Source organism: Chlamydotis macqueenii, chromosome 2 (genome assembly GCF_036417535.1).
Source record: "Chlamydotis macqueenii isolate bChlMac1 chromosome 2, bChlMac1.mat, whole genome shotgun sequence".
In the NCBI taxonomy this organism is placed as follows: Eukaryota; Metazoa; Chordata; class Aves; order Otidiformes; family Otididae; genus Chlamydotis; species Chlamydotis macqueenii.
Genome location: NC_141557.1, coordinates 97,328,540 through 97,350,173, shown reverse-complemented (window position 1 = coordinate 97,350,173; position 21,634 = coordinate 97,328,540). Strand labels below are relative to the sequence as shown.

General features: G+C 43.9%; 1 protein-coding gene and 1 long non-coding RNA gene across 2 annotated transcripts in view; one reads left to right on the top strand and one right to left on the bottom strand.

Moving 5' to 3' along the window:
* Positions 1 to 14,219, bottom strand: part of GABBR2 (gamma-aminobutyric acid type B receptor subunit 2) — a 488,684-nt gene extending 474,465 nt beyond the window's left edge. Inside the window, exon 1 of the mRNA XM_086740482.1 lies at positions 13,832 to 14,219. Within this exon, the coding sequence (XP_086596608.1) occupies positions 13,832 to 14,146 (315 nt within the window). The 5' untranslated portion in view covers positions 14,147 to 14,219. The remainder of the gene's footprint in view (positions 1 to 13,831) is intronic.
* Positions 14,220 to 14,582: 363 nt separating this feature from the next.
* On the top strand, positions 14,583 to 19,892 carry LOC147601733 (uncharacterized). Its single transcript, XR_015257661.1, has 2 exons — positions 14,583 to 14,976; positions 18,882 to 19,892. It is a non-coding gene; the product is annotated as an uncharacterized LOC147601733 (long non-coding RNA).
* The last annotated feature ends 1,742 nt before the right edge of the window (positions 19,893 to 21,634 follow it).

Sequence of the window (21,634 nt, the reverse complement as noted above, 5' to 3'; positions counted from 1 at the left end):
ATAATCTCCAGGCAAAGTGCTCTGCCAAGTCTCATTTTAAACATGTGTCATTTTAAACATTTCTGTAGCAGAAATACTCATCCATAGGTGACAAATCAATAAACAAACTAGCACGATTCTTTTGAAAATGGATATTCTAGGGATTGATCGGAGTCGTTGCATACTGAACTCGTATTTGCAGAAATCTGTACAACACTGGGTCGGAAGATTGCTTCAGTTTGTTTTATCTTGCACATATCACATTTTCAACTGGCTTCATACAGACCAAACAGACAATACGCAGTCTCAAGTACTGGTAATATTTTATATACTTCTAGTGCAAAAGTTGCATCAGCTCAAGGCTGTATATCCTCTGCCTGATTCTGCTTTGCTCAGAAACCCTATGCTTCCCTTGAAATCGGTGTGAGTTCTGAGCAAATACAGAATTGAGGCCCACTCCTCCTATGTACAGTCACACAGCTTTTGACAGGCATTTCACATATGGTCGTAGCTAGCGAAGTAATTCCATCAGGCTATTTGCAGTTTTCCACATAATATGCCAGGCTACGGAACGGAAGGGATGCTGTGCATGCAGAAGTACAGAGAAAAGCATAACGCAGCAGAACATCTTCTTTGTTGCAGGATAATCAAAACTCTCCAGGGTCAGAAGGGTAATATATACGGGACCACCACACCAGAGAAGAACCTGCACCTCTGATCCCCAGCCCTTGCAGCCTACCTTACCCCTCAGGCAAGCACCATCCTCCCTGTCCCCTTCACAGCAGCCATGCACTCTGCTCTCCGGTAAGGAAAAAGCCCCCTGCACCTCCTGGGATGCTGTCATAGGCAAGGGAGGGAAATGCAAGAGCCAAACCCAAGATCAGGAAGGGGAAGAACATCTGGCCTGGGAGATGCCTGTTTGTCTGAGAAGAAAAAAAGCTCAGAATTTTAGCGCAGTGTCATTATACATGCAGCTGAACAGCAAATTCTTTTGCCATCTTGTGGAAATTCAAGATTTCAAAAGAAATGCCCTGTGCCAAGCTGGGATGGAAACCCAAAACCTCAGAGGTTTCCATGACTCAATAATCTGAAAGAAAAACAAGTGGAAGGGCTCACAGACAGAAGTTTGATTTGGTAGAAATTAAATTTTAAATTATATGCTCAGAGCTTGGCAATTTATTTTGTGAATAGTTGACATTTCAAAACAAAATATTAGTTTGCTGCAGAAAGGAAGGGTGTTTTTTTAATTTTCAAAACACACTGTTCCAGGTCAATAAATTATTTTAAAACTGATGTGCAACAAAAAAGCTGCTACAGAAAATCTCCAAATAAACTCTAATTATAAACATTCTAATTTATACTTACAATCCATATATTGCATGACATGAGGGCATGGAAGTAAACAGATAAATACATGTAAAAAGAGGTAAATAATATTGAATAAAGAGGCCTTGGGCCTTGGGCCCAGCGAATAGCCCAAAGCAGGAGATATGCTCAGTTTATTACTAACTGTCCGCAGCAACTCTTTTGCCAGCTCACTTGTGCAACTGGGTGGGCAAGAAAGGAGCCCAACCAATTATTATTCCTATCCACTCATTCTTGGACACAAACACGAGATGAAACACATCAGGAAATACCTGATGCATAACCATTGCTTTTCTTCGTCACCACTGCCCATGGTCAGAAAGCAGCAAGGCCACACGGAGTCCTTCGTGTGGGCAAGGAGATATGGCTTTTCTTCCTGTACAAGGCTATGCCCAAATCAAACACAGCAGGGTCAAAATTTATTACGGGAATTCCCTAGCCTGAGAAATTGAGCACATTATCTGAGCACAACACTAAGCAGGAAGCACGCTCTGGCAGTACAGTCCTGCACAACAATTTAACACAATGGCTTAAAAGGCATTCTCTGTTGCTTAGTCTTATGACGCCATAATGTGATTATTGAAAATATATTTTTTTAAACACTTTTTAAACTCAGGATGAGATTCTTCCTAGAGCAGAGTGCCAGTGTAGGCCAAGATGTTGCTTAAATCCCATTTAATACCTTTCTTAGAGGCTTAAACAGGATTTTGTTGGTGAATAGTCCTTGGACCAGCCTTCTTTACCAGCATTATTTCAGCATTGACTAAGGGAGAGGAGGGAAGGAAAGCGGGAGGCATTCATGCTGCCAAACCGTAGCAGCTAAGGTGCTCTGAACTGTTCTTCTTCCTATGCCTAAATATTTTCACCAACCGAGCAGGAACACGGGGCTCCATGAGTCATAGCTTTGGCTCATAGTTAGGTAACAAAAAAAAATGTGGTTTGAATATCCAATATCCTTGTCTGTGTTCAAAAAACAAATCTGTCACCACACCTCATTCAAACCCTCATTGCCCAACCAATGGCTTAAAACTGCAGGAGTATCAGAGGCTATGAAATAATTTTCGGCACCCTATGGATGGGCATACATTTTAAGGACATACATTTTAGGAGAGCATCATCTCATTCAATAGATAGGTGACTAGCTTCACCCTAGACCAGTCTTTTCTTCTCCTTGTGCTACTTTTGGGCCTCCTCAGCATTGCTGTATTTAACTCATGCCTGGCAAAGACCAACAAACTGTACTAATGCTGCCTCGTGTCACTTGCTGCCTTAAAATCTGCTTCCTGACAGAAACATTTAAGTATCTAACCAGACCACTGTTTCTTATATAGTATTTTTATTGCTAATTAAGCCTGTAATACTTGTGTCAAAACATGCCCATATGTTTTCATTTTGATGAAAAAACTAGCCATGTTTGCCATGCACATGATTGATCATACAGTTATAATTTTCAGGTTTAGAATAACAACTCCTGAGGCTTAATACCTATAAAAGCACATATTTATGCCCCTGTCACACATTTGAAGATAGAGTCTTTCAACTGTGTTTACTCAACACCCTCAGAATTCACTACCAAAACATAACAATTGTGAAATCTTAATCTGATAAATCAACTCACTGCATCTTATCTGCATTTCTCAAATATTAAATTCAATTTCCACAGTCATTTGAAATAGTACTAATTTTGAAACTTGATTTCAGTGTCAGAAAATGAAGGCCACTTCATTTCAAACCCTGCCTTCCCCACTATTTTGGGAGGCTTTCCCAAAGGTAAATAATTGTTCTTCTGCACGGTAAGGGCCAGTACAGCTTTTGCAAGAGCTAGCTGAAAGCCTTAGGACAGAGCTGGTGACCAGATGACTCACTGTTGGCATCTCCTTTGTGAGATCTGCACAAACTGAGGAATTTTCAGAGAGGGAAACTGTAGGAGGAAATTGTGCTCCCTTGTAGGAGCACAGTCTCTGACAACTTAAAAAAGAAAAAAAAACTGAACACCTGGCACAAATATATTGCCTATAGCCAATGCTTTCCAAAGGCAAAAGGAGAAATCTTTTCCATGTTGTCCTCCTTACCACATTAGCCTCCGCCTTTATAGCATTTTAAATTGAGTCCTCAATCCCCCGATCAGTATTTCTGAACTATAAATCACTTAAAGTGTTATTAGTTCATGTAAAAGGTTGACTATAGACTGTACTAACTGTGTTAAAGGCTGGCTGTATATTTAAGCTATATGTCACCTCATGCCACCCACGCAGAACTTCCTCCCCCTTGAGTAACACCCACTAGCATTTATAGGCTGTTCTAATCCCAGCCTCAAATGTTAGTTTTTTCAAAGTAGGTTATCATTCACCCCTCTTGTCCCATGTGTCTCTGATCTTGCTGCTTAATCGCTCAGTGTAATTAGAGTACAGAGCACTCACACAGCCTAAGAAACCTTGGTAATGCACTCTAAACAATTATGATTTATTTTGGATGGCAACTTCTGTTCTAACATCAAAACCAAGCCTCTACCTATGCCAAGATCAGCTTCAATATTGAGACACTATTATCTGCTCTAACATGTCCCAGCTTTTTAAGTAGCCGTCTGTTCAGCTAAAATTATTTACCTCCCACAGCATTATCCAAATGACCAGGCTATCTACTTCCAACTGCCCTACCAATACTGACCAGGTTTGCTTGTAGCTAGTGAGATTCATCTGGAGAAGGCAAATGAAAATTTATTTTTGCTGCAAATCCTAGTGTCTCACATGTAGCCTTGAAATCTCATCTCCGCTTCCTTTCCCTCTTCCCCGGCACTGCAGCACAAAGATCAAATTCATCTCCACCATTCTGAACAGAAGGCTTGAAGAAAAGAGATAAAATTACTAGTATATACAGCATCAGTGAGATTATTCCTGAAGTAATAGATCAAATTCTAGCGGCCGCACTTTGAGAATGAAGATGACAAACTCTAAAAAATTCAGAAGAAAGCCACAGGAATGCATAAAAAGCTGGGGGTTGAGGGGAGCAGCAGCTCAGTCTGTCTAGTTTAATGTTCAGAGGCGGCTTAATCTGTAATTTGCTCTATAATCGATGAAAAAAAAAAGGACTTTAATAATATCAAACTTTTGAACTTGTTGGTGAAGGAAAACACACTTTCTACCCTTCAGTGAACTGTCCTCTTTAAATGAAATAAGCTTTATTAGATCAGTTTAAAAGAGCTGTTGCTGCTCTTAACTGCACTAAGAGCTTCTGCTGACACCTCCTGAGAGCCACTGGTGCCAGCCACAGAGACCTGCCCTGAGTAACAAGGCCCTAGGGACATCGTACTCCCACCGTGTCACTCCTTTTGTTTACATAGTGTAAGCTGTTAGTTTTGACAAGGTCAAACATTTCCAGATCCATGTTAATTACAAAAATGACCAATTTTTAAATGACTGGTTTTTAAAAATACCTGTACCTTGCATATTCCTCAGCTACAAGATCTTTGAGATGCAATAATCTAATTCTAAAGGACATTTAATTCTGATAATACTGACACTGATCTTGAAAGGATCTGTATCCCAAAGGCTGAACAAAATCAGCATTTTATTCCACTAGGCAATTTGAAAGTTTAAAGCAAGTAACTATGAATGCCTTTGTTCGTAATTAAAAGTGGCAATTCTAGGTCTCCTCCTCACAGAAGCACGTTGCACTGTCATAGGTGGGCTGGCTTTCTAAAGTGCTGAGCACCCAGCAATTCCCACTGACGTTGACAGAAAATGCAAATCACTCGGTGCTTTCAGAAAATGCAAATCTTCAGTTCGGGGATCTAACTTGAAGCTCTTTTTTTTTTTTTTTTCCCCAAAAAAAAAAAAAAAAGGCAGCAGCTATCTAGAGCTGATACTATTAGCATTCTTCACAGCAAGGAATGAGGAGCGGAGGGGAGCTTGGCCAAGTACAAAGACCTGGACTGCAAAGATTTTTGTATCACTTTCTCTACGCAGTGGTAGCTAGTGCTATTTGATTTCTTTTACTACATTGCATAAAGTCTTCCTGCCACTAGCACATCCTTCCAGACTGGATTCTCACCAACAACATGGAATTTGGTCCTGCTTATAATTTTTAGAAAGGGAGAAAGCAGAAGGGAAAAAAAAAAAAAAGAGAAAGTTGGCTCTCTATCTCAGTCAACCTCCTGTACATTATTAATACTTAGAGCTCCCCGGATTCACCGGGAGAGGGGATAGGGGAAAGCAAAACTCAGGGTGCTTTTACAGAACTTTAAAATTATATGAAAGACCCCACAGAAATGCAGAGTTTAATATTTTAATACTATATGTGTATACTAAAATATCTCTATCTTATGCTAGTAAGATACAGAGGAGCACGTCTGATAATCACAATGCTTGAAAAATGTTATGTATTATATTTTGTACCACACTAAGTGTTAATCTGTCAAGAACGGTCACTTTATATAGACTAAAAATTGTAACAAAAGATATGTGCTCTTCACTAGAAAAACATTAAATTCCCTGTGAAAGCAGGAGCAGTAAACAGTGAAAAGGAAGTTAATTACCATCCCAAAAGGAGCCTCTCACTACTCTTCCCTGGAGGTTTTGGATGTAAAATGGTTACTTAGCCACCTATTGTGGGGATGAATCTTCACCTACTTCTGTAGTTCAGTGAAGCTGCAGCAGAAGCTGAAGCCTACTGTAGGTAAATGATAAATTAAAATACATAACTACTTTAAGGAAACAAGAGATTGAACAAATACATTATTTTCAAGATATATGGTAGTGATTCTTTAATAAAAAAAATCCCTGAGATTCTGGAAATAACTTAATCAGGCAGACAGCATGAGTTCCTCTAATCGGGATTGTGGCACAGTAAAAGGTGGATGTAGAGAAGAAAATGGGGTTCAGCCAAGAATTAAAAAAATATGCTGCAGAACCAGCTACCCAGTGAAGGAGCACAGGCATCCAGCAGACCCAGTTTGCCAAGAAGGAAGACAACAAGGTTTTCGCCTATGGTCTGTGACAATATGAAGAAGGGAAGAAGACTTCAGATTCCAGCAGGATCTAATCCATCGGAGCCCTTCTTACAAGGCCGGATTCCCTGGATAGCCGTAAAATGTCAGGAAGTCTTTTTCACCCTGCACAGCCCGCCTTGCTGGTGATTTTCCAGCTCTGGAGCCGGGAAGGGATTGCAGGGAGAGCGGTGTACACGAAAGCTGGGAGCTGCTGCTCTCACAGCATCGGCGGTTACGGGGTCAGCAGAGTTTAAGCTGGAAATAGCAATGGACTTTTAAAGGGATCTCAGGCAAATCACAGAGAAAAGTTTTTAAGAGAGGAGGATTTTGGGGAATCCTGAAGACCAGATTGGAGGGCCTTCTAAAGCACGTATTCTGGTTCACGGTGGAGCAGGCAGAAATCCCCAAGTGAAATAGATGGCCTATATCGTAACAGCTGGATAATCCTAATGGTCCTCTGATCTTAGAACTCGTTAATTATTTAAAAGAAGTACCATGGCCATAGTAGGAAACTGAAGTTTCCTAATCCTATCTCTCAATCTCGTGATGTTCACTTTAAAGCAATTAGTCCATTATCTGGACCTTCATCTCTCAGGGGCCTCAGTAACCACAATTTGGACAGCCCTGCTGAATTAGCCCTTATATTCTTCGTTCTTTGTGGCTATTATTTTCAGAGAGAAGGTGGATATTTGCTTTTAATTTGTTAGCTTCCATTTTCACATTTGAGAATATTTATTTGGAAAATACTATGGATAAAATTGTCAGAACTAAAGGCCGGTGATAATGAAAAACTAATGGCATAGAAATTGGACATCAATCACTGACTTGGCAATGAGATTACATGGTTATTCCACCACAAGAAAAAAAAAAAAAAAAAAATGTTTGCCAGGCAGTATCAAGCAGCCCCCAAGTCCAGTAGACCTTACCCAGAGCAAAATCCTCTGCAAACAGAGGAATCCCTGTCTAGCAAAGAAGATATCCCACAAATGTCAGTGGCATGGCGATGGGAGACACAGCACGATGGAAAATATATTGCAGCTATTCTTAGGGGCACTTCCTTCTTTAAGTCAAAGCGATGCTGTGGCTGAACCAGTTTGCTCCATGAGTCAGGCTACTGGTTCAGTAATGCTGGAGCCAGGGGACCAGGAAAGTACTGCAGATCTCATTTTCAGCTCAGCTAGACCCACGAATCAGAAGACAGTGCATCTGGCTCCTGAAAAGCTTCAGGCTCTGTCACTGATTTAGTTGTAGGATTCCTTGTACAAAAATAAATTAAAAAAAAAAAAAAAAGTGATGTATGTGAAATGTACCCTAACATATTTCAGATCCCCACAGTCTGAAATAGAGTTCCTGGGATATATGGGGCTGCTGCGTATCAACAGACATCTCCACAGGACTGAGTCACACCTGTGCTAATGGGCCTCAACGCACCCCTCTGCTAGCCCCAGCTGCTCCAAAAATGATTCGGGCCAAAAGGGATCATGGAGGGTTTTCCTCTGTTAACTTCCACCACTTGATTCTCTGAGACAAACTTCTGTATGCAATGGTTCAACCCTTCCGGTGATAGCAATGGCCTCCCCTTGAGTTTCATGAAAGAGCTGTTTGGCTCCCAGCTTCTGCAGTCTGCTCAAAGGCATTGTTCTTCCACCATATGCCACGAAAACGCCCATAAAGCAATGAAATTTAAAGCAGAGAATGAAGCTTGAGACATGCATGCATCATCATGCTCAGATCATTAATGTGAGATGGTGTTTTGTAGCCTTGACATGCGATGCTATTTATGTTGTTGTCCCAGTTATGTGTCTTTAATTAAATCAATATCAATATTCCATTGACAACTTTTTGTGTGAATGCTGTCATTAAATCTCTCTCTTCTAGCTCCTTCCTCTCCCTTTTTCTATCAAAAATATTTTCTTCACCGTTATTACCAGGATATTATACTCTATCTTTCCCACAAACTTGAGTAATACACTCTAGTTGACAACCATATCAGAGGATAAGGCCTTCCCTCTCTTTCTTCAAAATATAAATGGAAACCCCTTCCTGGATTTATTAAAAAAATATTTTTTTTCCCTGCTGACAGAGCGTGTTTGGCATTTGAATCAAAAAGATTCCATAACGTTGTGTTTTGCAGTATGCATAGGATAAGTTATACATGAAATCACAAGACATATGCCAGAAAATGATATATTGGCTTTAATCTCTTTGCAGAGATATTTAGAGGATATACATTCTGCAGGTCTGGGATCCGCACCTAGAGGAGTGGGTGCAGTGAATACATGATTTCTCTCCTCTCCCCACCCACATCTTAGCATCAGCGGAGAAGCCAGCATAGAATTAACATAAACACTTAACTTTTAGATTATTCCCTCCAAGTTTACAAAACTCTAAAGCAAGAAGAGGTCATGTCGCAAATGGAGCCATATTATGTGAAAGTCAAAGGGGACACTGACTATTTAAAGAAATATGTCCCTTCTGAGCAGAACGTCATCAGCAGAGTAGACAGTGCTCGTCATCCATACACGTAGCATACTGCATTTTAATGCTACGCTCTTTGCATATATCAGACAGCCCAAGCACTTGGTAATATTTAAAGGTAAGAAATTACCCAACTACTTCAACTTATGCCAGACACAAGCCCATCTGGCAATACATGAACAAATCTCTGCCAGTTCAGTCTGCTGTAAACTGGACCCTCTTTTAGACCCTGGCATCTCCTGTGTATTCAGATGACTGTTACTCTTAGATGACCATGACAACACCTTATCTGTTCCATTTTGAGCTCTACTTTAAAAATGAAAATAAGAGTCCAGACAATTTAGTACTCAGAGCACTCATGAGTGCATCAGGGCTCACCTCCAGCATCCTGACTTGGCTTTGGTACACCACACTTCCCCGTGCAAATCCAGCAGCCATTGGAGTGACTTGAATCCCTGCTTGCTAAGACAAAAAGCCTAACCACCACATCATGTGCACTTCTTACTGAAGGGGTGCCCTCGCTCAATTCTGTTAGGACAGAGTTTGTCAGATGGCGACCAGTAGCAGTGTCCCCTTCTCTGAGAACGATGAGGTGCTATTCAACACAGAGCTCCACGCTCCTGGATACACATCGCATCTTGCACCACTGACATAAACCTGCTCTCCTGTTTCCAGAACAGGTTCCCCATCTTTAGTAAAAGTAAATACGACTCTTAATTCCACTTGCAGGAGCAAGATATGGGTTGACATTGGCAACAGCATTCATGACTGGACTTTCCAGAAAAGGCATCCTTAATTTGAAGGTAGAGTGTCCTTTTAAAGTTAGCATAGCTGGTAGGAATGACGCAGACTGGTGCACTGCCTGTACAACTTTCTGAAACTTTGAGGAAGAAGGGTTTTACTGAAAATACAGACAATTTTTTTTTAGTAAAAGAAGAAAATAAAGAGAAGGTCTACTTATCATATACCTAGACTGGAACTTCTTGTCAGATAAATTAGGCAAGGCACTTTCTACTTAATTACAGAATGGAAGGCAAATATGTATTAAATGTCAGTAAGTTCACATTTTCCTCCAGATTTTGTGAAGTCCTGTGCATTCTCCAGAGCTCACCCTTAATGCCAACTTGCTGTTTAAAGGTATTAGAATGTATTATTACACGAAGATGAGATTATATCAGGATTACCACAAATTATCTGTAGTAGTTAGAGAAAATGAAATAATCTCATCCCCACAGTATGAATATTCTTCCCTCTTTGTGATAATATATCCCACTTACTTCTGGAAGATTTTTTTTCAGCTTGTCGAGACTCACTTTGATCTTCAGAAACAAGTGACAGAATTCTACCTTGCATACACAGCTTTCTTGACTATAGGTGTTTAGACTCAAAACAAATTCAGCCTGTCCGCGCACCACTTGCAGCGCTGCTCCTACGAGAAATCAGAAAATATATCCCATATTGGAGGGAAGATGTCCAGATGCGGAAGGGCAGATATCCAACTTGCATTAAAGCCCTTGTCTTCTTCCACTATGCCTCTTCCTCTAGTTTCTACATGGTCAGTTTTTGCCTGATGCAAATAAAATACTGTTGAAATTTATAATATTGTCTACTAGAATGTTTAATTCCTTTATTTTAGGGTTATTTTGCCTTTTTTCCTCTAACAGATGTGTGTCAGGGTGCTTAAGCAGAAATCATCTTTCCTGATTTACATGAAGTTGTGAACTGCATCTAGTGTATGTAGAGCTTTTTATTTCATTATTTTGCAAAACATTTCTTTGCATTTTCAACCAACTAAAGTTATTATCACAGGGACAGGAAAAAGAAGAAATATTATAGCACGGCTATTGATCCAAAGCCATAAACTATCAAGCACCCTTAACTTCTAGGACCTGGTCCAAGGGCCGTTGGAATCAGTGAATTACTGCCATTAGTTTCAATGGGTTTTGGATGAGACTCTTTACAGATGATCACTTTATAAATTCTCCAGTTTCTAAAATAATGTAATTACGAAATTTTGCCTAAGAGTCTTATCTAGAGTTTGCTCCGGCTCTCATTGACATGAACAGCACAAACTGAATTCACCAGCTTAGACCAGAGCTCAGCAAATGCCTACGCCTGAGCTTCGTTTTATTGCTGAGCCCACAGAAGAATGCCCAAATAGATGAAGACATGCCCACGGGGCAGCAAAGCAGAGTCCACCGAACTGGATCAGGATTGCACTCCAAATACATTTAACCATCAAAAATACTCAAGACAGAAGCCTCTGCATTTTTATGTGCTTCCTGCAACCTGTGGTTGTATTTTGTAACAACGATGCAATTCACACAATTGCAACTGGTTGAGGTGTAGATGAAGGATTGTACTTAAGTGCTTAATGAAGTTTAAATGCTTTGAAAAACACTAGGGCTGGTGCTGATGTGCTCAAAGGTTAGCAAGTTCAAGTGCTTCGAACTTAGAAGTCACACTGCAATCCTCAGATGGTTGGTCACAAAGTAAAGGCATGATGATGCTTTGTTATACAAACTAGAAAGATCAAGCAAACTAAAATATTCACTTCAGTCCTGACAGAAAACTACCTGAATGCATATTTTTTTTAAAAAAATGCAATTTGTTTATTTTCATTATTATTTTTTCATGAGCTTTTTGTTAATGTATTACGCAAAATTGCGATACAAACATCAGATTGCAACAACAGGAGGTTTTGGAAAGACACGAGGGAGAATAGATGAGTTTCTGAATCGCTGCCACACATTTCCTAAGCATTATGAATATACCACAATTATTTCTGAAGGTATTAAAAAAATCCCATGTGTTCAAGGCTCCCCATTCTCTTTTCAAGAGCCGACAATGTCACAAGCACCACCTGCGAAGCCCTGGGAGGCAGAACTGCTCCCTGGTCTGTGATTATGCAATGATAAGGATCCAGGCACTTCAGGCACATCTATTTCTTGGCGACCTCAGAAAACAGGCTGGGGACCAAGTGGGCATGATGAGCCATCTACCCTTCGGCTTACCGTTAAGTGCACTGAAGGAATAAGGTAATGCCTGAACCGAGTGAGAAAGTTTGCGCTGCCATTATGTATTTAATGGCTATTCCAGCCATTAGTCTATTTCGGTTTGGTGCAGTCAATCTAACGCTCTTCATGAACACTCAGTTATTTACTTGTCACTATTAAGCATGCAATAATGAGCCAACAATACTACAGATATATACGTTTGCCTGACTTATCATTCCATCACCATCCATTTATTAATTGCTTAAAAGCATTCAAAGCTGCACGGCAAGCTGGCAACATGACCCTGATTCTTTATGTCCCTAGAGTACAAAACAGTAAAAATGCAATTTTTAAGAAACCGATACTCATTCCAAAAGAAACAGAGCATTTTTTCCTGAATATTTTGATGCTAACTACCTAGTTCAGAACCCAAAATCTGTATTAAGAACTTCAAAATATTTTGACTGCAATGAAGTGCAGCACCTTATTGATTATGATGTTACTATATGAAGAAGTAAGATCTTGCCTAGGCTTCTCTACTTCCTATGCCTGTGTTATTTTTGTAACAATTCCATCCAAGGGAAGGATTTAAATAGAATAAAGGAATGAAAACAGGATTAGGAGAACTGTGATTTTTTTTTCTAACACGTACTTCACTTCATGAAACAAGTAATGCCATTCAGAAAATCCCCCATAATTCTTTTCATTATGATTGCGGAGTTCCCTCAGATTCTTTTTTTTCTTAAGGAAACAAACGGCTGCTCTAGGCTGATCTTGCCCGTATCCCCTTTCAACATCTCAGCCTTGTTCACACACAACGCGACACGACGACAGCCTGCTCTGTCTCCTAACTGCCATCTTCAGCAACACTGCCCTCTGCACATTTCTGCTCAGAGATATCTGAAAAAAATAATACTATGACATATGTATGTCAATAAAAAGCAGCCACCCTAGAAGGAGAGGCTTTTGTAGTCATTTTTGAGGGGACAGAGACGCTATCACGAAGCCTGTCACTGCTGCCCTCAGCTCGCCCATCCCAGGATGCTAAGCATCGAAGGTGAGAAGCTGGGGTCTTCCTTAAATCACAGCCAGGAAGATTTCCAGCAGCCCCTTGCTTCACCGGGGGCCGGCATTGCCCGGGAAAGCAGTGCCATCTTCAGGGAGGCCCCCACATCGCACCAGCCAACACGCACTGCCCTCCGCAAACACGCACGGTTGCCGAACTTCTGACCAAAACCAAAAATGCGGTGAGGGGCAAGGGGGGCTGGGAACCAACTTGACAAAGCCCTCGCCTCGCTTCCCTGCCTCTCTTCTTTGCTAGGTAAAGGGAAGATGTTCCCCCCCGCTCAGCACCGCGCAGAGATCCGCTCCTCGCCCATCCCAGTCCAGCCGGCCCCGGGCAGGGTCCGGAGAAGGGCACCCCGCCGCCCCGCGGGGAGAGGGACTGCAAATTTAACTCTTTCGGAGGAGAGGGAGGGAGACAGACCCGGCGAAACCCTGCTAGAGCTTCCTCGCTGCCTCCTCCTCCTCCTACGCGGAGCTACCGCGGCGGCCGCTGCCCTCGGGGTCCCGGCGCTGCACGGGGACGGCCGGTGCGGGGTTGGGGCGGGGTGGGGGGGGAGGCGGTGGGGGCAGCGGCCGGCGTGCATCTGTTGCTGAATGGGTAGCGGCCGGGAGAGGGATGCGGCCACAGCTTTGCTGGGGAAAGGGAGCGGCAGCCAGAGGCAGCCTTCCTCCCACCCGCCTACGTGCCAAGGGCAGCCGGATCCCAGCCACCAGCAGCCACCCGGCTGCCAAGCGGCCCCCGCCGGCCCCGGGCGAGCCCCGGCTGCCGGGGGAGCCGCTCCGGATACGGCCCCCCCGCCGGCTCCCGCTGCCTCTCCCTCCGCATCTGCCCCGGCGGCAGGAGGCCCCGGCGGCAACCGCAACCCCGGCCCGCTCGCCCGCGCTGCCCTTGCGCCCCCGGCCCCCGCAGCGCCCCGGGACCGGTGTGGACGGCGGCGCCTCCCGCCCGTGCGGTCCCTACCTCCGTGTCGTAAAGGCGCAGGTCCAGGAAATAGGGGTTGAGCAGGGACTCGTTGCGGATCTGATCCATGGCCAGCTGCACGGCGGGCAGCACCCCCCGGCCGATCTTGCTCTTCTGGTCCTCCTCGGACTGGCTGAGCGGCATCAAGCCCATGATGGAGATCGGCGTGGTGGCGTTGGGGGGCAACCCGGCCGCCCCCCGGGAGCTGCCCCTCGGCCAGCCCCAGCCCGGCGGTGCCCAGCCCAGGCACAGGAGCAGCAGAAGCATGGCAGGGTTGGAGGTGGCAGCGGCCGGTCTCCGCGGTGAGGGATGCATGCTGCTGGGTGGGGGGGAGGAGGAGGAGGAGGAGGACTGAGGATGGGGGGGACGGACAGAGTGGCGGGAGGGAGCCGAGCCCCTCTCAGTCCGGGCGCATCCTCTGGCGGCAGAAGCCGAGGCGGGAGGAAAAGAGCCGCCTGTCTCCGCTTCCCTGGGAGCCTCGGGGTCTCCAATCTCTGCCCCCCCCCCCTCCTCCCTCCCTTCCCTCCCCTGGCAATAATCCTTCTGGCAATGGCGCCTACTCCTTCCCAGGTCTGCCAGCTGCAACCACCAGGAGCGATAAATAAATAAATAACCCCACACACACCACGCACACACCGACACCCTCCCCACCACCTTCCTCCTCCTCCTCCTCCTCCTCCTCCTCCTCCTTCTTCTCCTTCTCCTCCTCTCTCCTCGGCGGCAGAGCAAAGGACCAGGACCTGCTTTTGCCTCCCCGGCTCCTCTCCCCCCCCTCTCCGCTCAGGGAGGGACAGCACCTCTCAGACGAGGGGGGGGGTCCGAGGAGCCCTCATTGAACACCTCCCTCCTTCCCTCCTCCTCCTTCTAAAGGAAAAAAAAAAAAAAAAAAAAAGATGCTCCGGCAGAAAACGAAGAGGACACCCCCCCCTCCCCCCCGCGCTGTAGAGCAGGGGAGGCGGAGGAGGGGAGCGGTGCCGAGCCGGGGCGGGGGTGCTAGTGCCGCATTTCCCGGGAGCCCTTCGGCGAGATGCGGGGCCGGGGGCAGAGCCAAGTGTGCGGCGGCGGCGGGGCCGCCGGGCCGGGCCGGGCCGAGCTTCCCTCACAGCATCAGCATTCAGCGCCCGTGGGCCGGGCACCTTCTGCAGGTGGAGCGCTCAACGCGAGGGCAAGGGACAGGGAGGGGGGGGGATGCGGGGAGGTGTTTCTGTGACCGCTGCCCACCCGTAGGTACGGATGGGGTGGGGGGGGGGGGGGGGCGGCCGCGGCTGCCTCCCGGCGGCGGAGGCGCAGCCGCCCCACGCGCGACGCGGCACGCGCCCGCGCCCCTCTCCCCCACCCCCTCAAACGCGCTGCCCTGCGCGCGACCCCCCCCCGCTCCCCCCCACCGTCACAGCCGCGTCCCCGCCGCCTCCGCGCACACGCGGGACGCAAACATGCTCCCACTCCGGCTTGGCACCTCCGCCAGCTCTTCCCCCCCCCGCAGACACGCACACGCACAGCCCGGGCCACAGCAACTCTGCGGCACGCAGGAGTCGGGCGCTTTGCGAGAGCAGAAGTCGGGATTTTTTTTTTTTTTTCCAAACTGTTTTCCCCGCAGGATTGGCGCTTTTCTGGAGTCTGGCTCCGCTCGTAACTACAAAAAAAAAAAAAAACTAAGAGTGGAGCCGGACTCTTGAGTCCCCCCCAACTCTGCGAGCAACCTCGGGCAGATGAGCCCTTTCCACGCCTGTTCGCCCCACGAGTTAATTCCACATCCCGCATATTCTGCCCGTCCCCCCCATCCGGGGGAACACATTCACATTGCCCACCCTCGACTGCGCCTCACAAATTTGCAGCCTGCTGAGAAGACCCAGGAGGCCACCAAGGTGACCGCGTGTTTCCAGGCAGGTGGATCCCACGCAGGAGACGTTACTGGCAAAATGCAAAGCTTTGCTTAACCCTGCCTTAGGTGCCTCACTTTTCATGCATATTCATCATTTTCCTGAAGTCACTCCCAGCACTCATCTATGAAGATCAATCTAACACATCTAATTTATTGCACGTACGCGACGGGGGCATCTGTGCAGTAAATTGGAAGGAATCTTCGTAAGATTCCGTAAATTTGAAGATCATCATGATCTGACCTTGGGCTCAAAGGCCTCAACCAGTAAGCTCGTAACGCTGACTGCTTTGCAGTCTTTCCCGAGGAATGACATCCCACAGTGTTGACTTACAGGCATCAGTAATGAAGGGTCCCTTGCATCTCTTGATAAATCATTTCAGTCATTAATTAGTTTGCCAAGAGGTGTATCTCACGTTTGTGAGTACAGTTGCTCTTATTCCAGCTTCCAACTGCTGGTTCTCACCACACCGTTAGCAGTTTAAGGGGATGTAGTATCTGTGATCTTCTCCCCTGCTACGATTCATCACTGCATTTTGCTTTTGTGAAACAATGCGACCGAACTTCCTTCACCTCAGGGATCATTCTTGAAGGCAATTTCCAAGGCACCTCTCCTTTTTTTTTCCGCTCTGTGTGTGAACTGGCCCTTCTGGCTCAGCCCGTCCCTATAGGCAAACCAGCCAGGTTGTTGTCCTTGTGGGGCTGCCTCTTTGTGGAGTAACCGACATTTTTGAATCCGTACTGCTTAAAAGCATGACCCACTTCTTTGCTCCTGTGCACCGCATCTTGCATTAGGATAAATCAAACACTGTGCTTCATTTGTCCAAGTGTCCTGTCCAGCAGTTTCTTTGTCACCTGCAAACTTACCAGTAACTTATTTTCCTCCAGAAAATTTATTATCAATAACAGATCTTCCTAGGGTGCCAACAGGAATAGGTGCCATATTGATTTTGTATCACGTTACTTTTAAACAGAATTTCATAAGCTAAATGATGTTTCACCATTCTCAACCAGATCTGCAACAGATACCAAGTTTGTCTGGCAAAATCTGTTTCACAGCAAATCATTCACTGCTCGTCGCCTGTATCATTCTGTGATTTTCTCCATCACTTGGCTACCAGGACTACAGCTACTTGGATCACTTTGCTTATCATTTTACAATATTGGCAGCATATTAACAAATGCACTCACACCGTCTTTGGAATGTCACCAGCTTTCTAAGCTTTTTTTTTCTTTTTTTTAAAGGCAATTTCCCAGTTTTGGAGAACTCAGACTTTCTGAAAGAAAGCTTGAGTCCAAGTTACATCGTACAACAGAATTCATATATTGAATATTATTAGCAGCTGTTTGACATCCTTCTTTGTTACTGACACAGCAGCAAACGTCCTTTCGTTATTTTAAGAATCAAACGCATCTTCTTGCTTCTTTCCACACACAGGTCAGAAAGAGTTGTTGCAGAGTTGCGTTCAGTGCAAAGCTCGAGGCTTGCCCTCGCATGGGATGCAGAGCCCAGCCGTCGGTGATGCCCACGCAACGCACTGGGAAGTCAGCTGCTGGGGAGGTAGAAATGCTGGTTTCAGAGAAATGCAGCCGGGAAGTGCTATGGCATGGAGCTAACGCTTACCATGGAGTAGAAGAACAGTTCCAAAACCAGGCCCAGGAAGGGAAGATCTACCCCTATTTGCCCAGAAAGCCAAAGCAGACTTTTCAGAGGTCGTCTCTGATGCTACCTTTCTCATTTTGGGGGTGCTTGGCAGAAGATCTTTCCTATACATCATTCCATGCATCATTCTGGGCGTAATGGGAACCCTGGGGTGACAGTTCACCTGTATGCGTGTTTCTGGTTTGTAGGCGACTATTTTTGGTCAAAGGAAGCCCAGCTCCTGTGTCTGAACCGCAGAAGTCTGGAGCATTGCTAGATATCATTTAAACCAAGGAAACTTACACTTCAAATTGGAGTATTTAATAATGTGGTACTTCTGACCTTAATATTTTTGTCGCTGCATTCCCTGTCAGTAAAACAGAGGTGCTTTTTCTTCGTGGTCATACTGTGAAGGTAGAGTAATAAATATTTGGGAACCCCTAAGACACTGTAACATTCACGTTCCATTAAAAAAAAAAAGCTAAGAAAATAACCTTTATTTTTCAGGCTAGGAATTTACTATGGGGAAGTAAATAAGGCCATGTATTGAACAATGAGGATTAGGCAAAGAAAGCCTCTCAAAATCCTTCCTGTATACTCAGTGAGGCCTGAAAAAGACAGTTTCCACATCTTTTGTAAAAAAAAAAAAAAAAGGGAACATAATGCAAGAAAATAATGTAATTAAAGACAACAGTGTAATGTGCACTGAGGCTAAATTTAGATTTAACAAAGAGCTTTATTTCTGACATTTTAAGATATTTTATTTGCAATCCCATCAAAAACTTTCATATTATACACACGTAAGTTTTCAACATGATGTATACATATATTTTGTAAACCCTGTTTCTTCCAGTTCTTAGCACTGAGAAATTTCTTCTTTCCTAGGTACTATCCTTTGTTTGTGTGTAACGATGCCCAGGTAACAGCGCATTTTAAATAAAAGGAGGCCTAAAGGAGAATTGCACCAAACTGCTTATTAGAGATTGTGTCAGACACAGCCCCCTGCCCAGCTGCCTTTTATTTTTCCTTAGAAATCCCCAGAATGTTTCACTACCACAAAATCAGTAAAGTGCATCCCCTAGGATAAAGTCCTCTAAAGCAGCACACATCCTTTATCTGCTATGAAAAAAAAAAAGCTTTATATTCTTATTTGGTAGTCTACACCAGACACCCTCTGTATCTGTTTATTCCTTGTTAGCTAAAATATCAGCTCACAAGATTTGTAAATCCTGTTCTCTTTGTCAAAAATCAAATGTCGCTTTCTATCCCAGCATGTTACCCCGTCACTTCAGCATTTCAATCATGTGAACCTTTCAACAGTATTTCAGTAAAAACAGTTATGCCAAGTATCTTCCTGCTAATGATAATTTCCAATTTTTCTCCGTTATTACTAAGTCTTCTCACAGCATATGCACAGTTAACATTTTTGTTCTTTATATATTCTTTATATTTGCTCATCACAGAGTACCTATTAATGAATTTCAGGTCCAAGTATACTGGTGTGACTCACTTAACCCTTTTCTCTTCAGCTGCAAGTTAAATACCTTCAGAGCATGCATAAGTTCAAGAAACTGAGATGGCAGATTTTTCCCTTACCACCAAGAAAGAAATTGCATCTCCTGCAAGTCCTCTCCTACTTTGGGAGATGGTCTGATGCTACATGGAACATGTCACGCTGCCTGTCAGCCCAGTCACTCATGTTCTGCATCTTCCATCTTCTTTCTTTTGGAGTTCGGAGAAGACACTGAGAAGGCCCCACCCTGGTTTTGCCTCCAACCCCCTTTGGAAATCCTGGAAGCCTCTAAAAGTATGTCATCTCCAGCCACGTCATTCTTGTCAGTGCTGACTAGGACTGGTCTAAACAGGCTTTGTCTATTCATATACATGTCGATGAGTAATGGATGGAAAAAAAAGATTGAAAACTGTTGATCTAGGCGTAGTAATTTTAGTACTGCATATACATACATAACTTTTCCTCTGTAAATGGGAAGTGGAAGAATACTGCAATGCTCTAATTCAAACCCAGCTATGGTTGTTGGAGTTAAACTGCCAGCACCCCAACAGAATGGCAGGAGCTCCATTATCCCTCTCTTCCCTCCCTCCCAAGGACTTTCCCACCTACCTCAGCTAACTTGCTAGCACAGTCAAGATTTTACCTTCATTATGAGCTTATACAGCATTCTCATTCTCAAACACTGACAAAAACCCTCACAGTTCTAAGTGTAGATACACAACTGCATAATCCTAACCTTACGGTCTCTCTAGACATCTTGACTGCTTTATCTTTGTATCAGGGAATCAAAACAAAGCTCAACTTCAAATTAATTTCCCAATCTGAAGGCTTCAAGAGATCCAAATGAAATTAAAAGAACATCAGATTTTGAATTACCAACCCAGCAGTATCACTGTGTAACTGCCCATGTTTTCGTACATAGCAAATAGGAGCACAATCCCATCAGTCCTGGTGTTACCAACCAAGATGAATTTCCCCTTCCAGTAAATCATATCACTTCCTATAAATATAACAAAAAATGAACACAGCTTTGGGTCTTTGTTTCAGCAGAGCTAGCAAGAAATACTGCTTCCAACTCATGTTGACCGATGCACATACAATAATGGCTGCTGTTCCAGGGTGTTTGCGCAAATTTTACCAATCCTCCGTCACAAAGGTTCGGTCAAGACTGCACATACAAAGGTTTCAGTAGTTTATTTCTTAGAGGAAAGGTTCATATACTGTCTTCTATTGAAGTGAAAATCCAGTAAGTTCTAGCCCATGTCAAAGACCCACAATGTTTAAATGAAAGGAGAACGGTGGAAGAATAAAAGAAAAAAACCAGCAAAATAGTTACGTGAAGAGTTCAAAGAAATATGATAAATAATTAGGCACCAGTCTGCAATCTGGATTGCAATTTTTTTTTTTTTAACAAAGGAATACCGGGACTAAGAAATAAGCATTTTTTTAAAGATAATTTTTAAAAATTCCAAAACATCAGTAAGTTCAATCAGTACTTACAACCCCAAATTCTCATTTTGGGGATATTGGCATCAGGTAATTTATTAAAGACTCCTTGCGTATTCCTGTTCCTCTCATGAGGTATATTCAGCACAGGATATGGAAAATCAGGAAGACACTTTGCACAGTTCCGTTTTGTGAAACACTTCTCCTGGCTTAATCTTTTGTGCCTCAACAATGCCAAATATGCCGCACACATAGGGACATTCAAGGAACATCAGGCAAGGGGAAGGGAAGGAACCTTGGAGAATGCAGAATCACGCCAATCCAGTAGAATGCCAAAAAAAAAAAAAAGGGACTAAACATGGGAGTGGTGGTATTCACAACTAGGCAATGAGGAAGGATTAAAATCCATGTGGAAGACAGATTTCTTAATCTCTATTATAGAATTTAATATGATGTGCTGTTTGTTCAGTCGATCTCTCTATATTTAAAAAAAAAGTCCTTTCTTGTTTTGAATAGAGTGATGGTACAAAATGGATGACTGACCCTTACGATTTCACAGTTTGCACTGTCAGTACCCTGTTATTTTAATCTATAGTTATCAATAAGCTTGAGTTGCAAGTTTTGGTTTTATGGGCATTTCACATGGTTACTGGCAAAGGGGAAAAGAAATATGTGGCTCTAAGTATAAAAGAAAGGTGAATAAGAAAAGTGGGGGAAACCTACTGGTTCTTGATTTGGACCATGTGGAAAGCGTCTCTCTCTCTCTTTTTCAAAGAGAGCCCTAGGAGGCCGGAACCTGACAAAGTGACTGAAGTCCTCAATTTTTTTCCATTTCTGTGAGGCATCCACTCCCTTCTCTGCTGAGGAGAAGCCCGAAGTCTACAGTCCATTCCTCAGCAGGTAACTCTGACCTTCCACAAAAGCAAATTTGAAAATATGCATTGTGACTCAGACACTTGATGGAGTCCTTCACCCTCCAAACCTGAAGGCAGACATTAATACAATTCCAGTAAGAAGAAGAAAAAGGTATCAAGGGAAAAGAGAAAAAAAAAAAAAAGGGTAAGTAGATGGACTAAAAGGCCAACATAAGGGGAGCAACTGCTGATGTTGCTACGTTCAGTGTCTGTTTTTGAACTCAACCTAAGTGTGTTTGCCGAGCAAGTATTCAACCCAGGCTAGCAGGTTTGCTGGTATATGAGAAAACAGCTCAGCTGCATGTAACTAGAAACCCAAAACATCAATACTTCCCTCTAAACAAGTGCAGAGTGGGAAGATGTATGGAAAATAATTTCCAATTACTAAGGTCACTTGCAGACCACCACC